The sequence below is a fragment of the Chrysochloris asiatica genome, unplaced genomic scaffold, assembly GCF_000296735.1.
Source record: "Chrysochloris asiatica unplaced genomic scaffold, ChrAsi1.0 scaffold00004, whole genome shotgun sequence".
NCBI classification, from domain to species: Eukaryota; Metazoa; Chordata; class Mammalia; order Afrosoricida; family Chrysochloridae; genus Chrysochloris; species Chrysochloris asiatica.
In genome coordinates, this window is record NW_006408522.1 from 5,567,199 (window position 1) to 5,569,416 (window position 2,218).

At 41.3% G+C, this 2,218-nt stretch overlaps 1 protein-coding gene across 1 annotated transcript in view; it reads left to right on the forward strand.

Annotated features, from left to right (window-relative positions):
- Positions 1-2,218, forward strand: part of HERC1 (HECT and RLD domain containing E3 ubiquitin protein ligase family member 1) — a 257,233-nt gene that overhangs the window by 77,802 nt on the left and 177,213 nt on the right. Inside the window, 1 exon segment of the mRNA XM_006831850.1 lies at positions 1,650-1,745. Within this exon segment, the coding sequence (XP_006831913.1) occupies positions 1,650-1,745 (96 nt within the window).

Consider the following 2,218-nt stretch of genomic DNA (forward strand, 5'->3'; position numbering starts at 1 on the left):
GGAGGAGAATACAGAAAGTGCCATGGACTGCCAAAAGAACCAATAGATCTGTTTTGGAAGAAGTGCAACCAGAGTGCTCCTTGGAGGCCAACATGGCTAAGCTTCGTCTCTCATACTTTGGACGCATTGTCCGGAGAGAACAGTCGCTGGAGAAGGATGTCATGCTGGGTAAGGTGGAGGGTCAGAGAAAAAGAGGAAGACCCCCCAACGAGATGGATCAGACAGGTGACATCATTGATGGTATCAAGTGTGGTGGTGGTAGTTAGGTTGGCCCAGGATCAGACATTGTTTCGTTCTGCTGTGCATGGGGTCGCTATGAGTCGGTTCCAACTTGATGGCACCTGACAACAACATTACAATAAAAACTAGATTTAAAGCCTGGGCATTGTGTTTGAAGAAGTTTGTTGAGATTTACATTTGATCCAAAGAACACATTTCTTTCATTCCTTAGGAATGATATTGTTTCATAAAATCATGCAATCTTAGAGTTGAATGGGTTCTTACAAGACATCGAGTCTAACCTCCCCTCTACAGCAAGTGTCTTTTCTATGGTATATCTGCCAGGTGATCATCTGGAATATGAGTATTTTTACAATATAGTTTAATTTGAAATAAAGTCACTAATGATAATTTCACAATTTACAGAATTGGTAACTTAGAGACATTTGTGTTCTAAAGATTTAAAGATAGGAAAATTTGAGGGGCAGTGTTGTTAAGTGCTGCAAAGTTGGTTCCAACTTTGTAGGAGCAGAAACCCTCATCTTTCTCCCTTGGAGCGGCTGGCGGACTCAAGCCATGGACCTTCTGGTTCACAGTCCAGTGCTTACTGTATGGAGATCAAATATAGTTTCTGATAATATCATTTATCAGTGAGAGAATGATTTCTGTTAGAACCATTTAGTGTCCCAGCTTGGTGCTGTGATTCCTTAGCTATGCTAAGAGCAAGATGCTGAATTGCAGTCAAGGAGCCTCTGGTAGCTTAGTGGTTACCTGTTGGGCTGCTGATCTCAAGGCCAGCAGTTTAAAATTACCAGCCCTTCTGCAGAAGAAAGATGAGTCTTTCTTCTCCATGAAGGTTTACCATCTCGGAAACCCTGTACAAGGTCACTATGACTCCATGGCACATCACAACAAAGTGTGTAACTGGTACATTCCGCTTCTATAACTTTTTTTTTTAATGTTTTATTGTGAATTATGTGATAGTTTACATGGGAGGACATAGCTTCACATTGATCCCGTCGTATATCGTTTCCTTGCCATGGTTACAGTCCCTTCCATGCATCATCGATCAACTAAAGGATATACCACGCAAGCCTGCCCCCCTGTTGTCCGCACACCGCCTCTCTCTCTCCAGGTCCAAATTCTCCAGCCGCTTCTAAAACTCTTGCCAGAGCCATGTGATTCTTGGAACAGATAATATTAGTAATCAGTGAGGAATGAACTCTTAGTATTTGTTTTCACTGTAAAGTAAGGTCTTTTACAGTACTTTTATGTCAAAGTAGGTTTCATGAGCTGATGTTAGGATTTGATCTCAGTATACATAATCATATAAGCAGTTCCTGAAATAAATGTTTTTGTGGAGTATTTCAGTGATTTTAATACATATGTCTTCCCTTTCTACATTGTATCCCACACTGTCTTAATTATAGGGATCATCTGCTGATCGGAGTCAGTGGAGAGAACCAACCAGAACATCTGATGGCTTGTGCTCACTCTATGAAGCAGCTTTATGTCTTTTTGAAGAGGTATGTAGGATCATGACTTTTGCATTAAAAATGACTTTGTCTTAAAATGCTATTTTTGTTGTTAAATACCTTCAAGTCAATTCTGACTCCTAACGAATCTACATAGGGTTTCCAAGGATCCACTGGTGGGTTTGAACTGCTGACCTTGTGGTTAACAGTCCAGTACTTATCCTGCAGTACTACACCATGTATTTATGTCCTCACCATACTTCATTCAGTCTCTGGAAGGATACAAAAGAAAATGGCATCAGTGCTTCAGGAGAGTAGAGCTTGTGTGTCTGGGGTTATATAAATTTTTATTCCCTTGTAATTTTGTATCATATGAAGGAGCTCTGGTAGCATAGTGGTTACGAATCGGGCTGCAAACCTTAAGGTCTGTGGTTCGAAACTACCAGCCGCTCCGCGGGAGAAAGATGAGGCTTTCTACTCCCGTAAAGATTTACACCCTCGGAAACCCTGTACAGGGTCGCTGT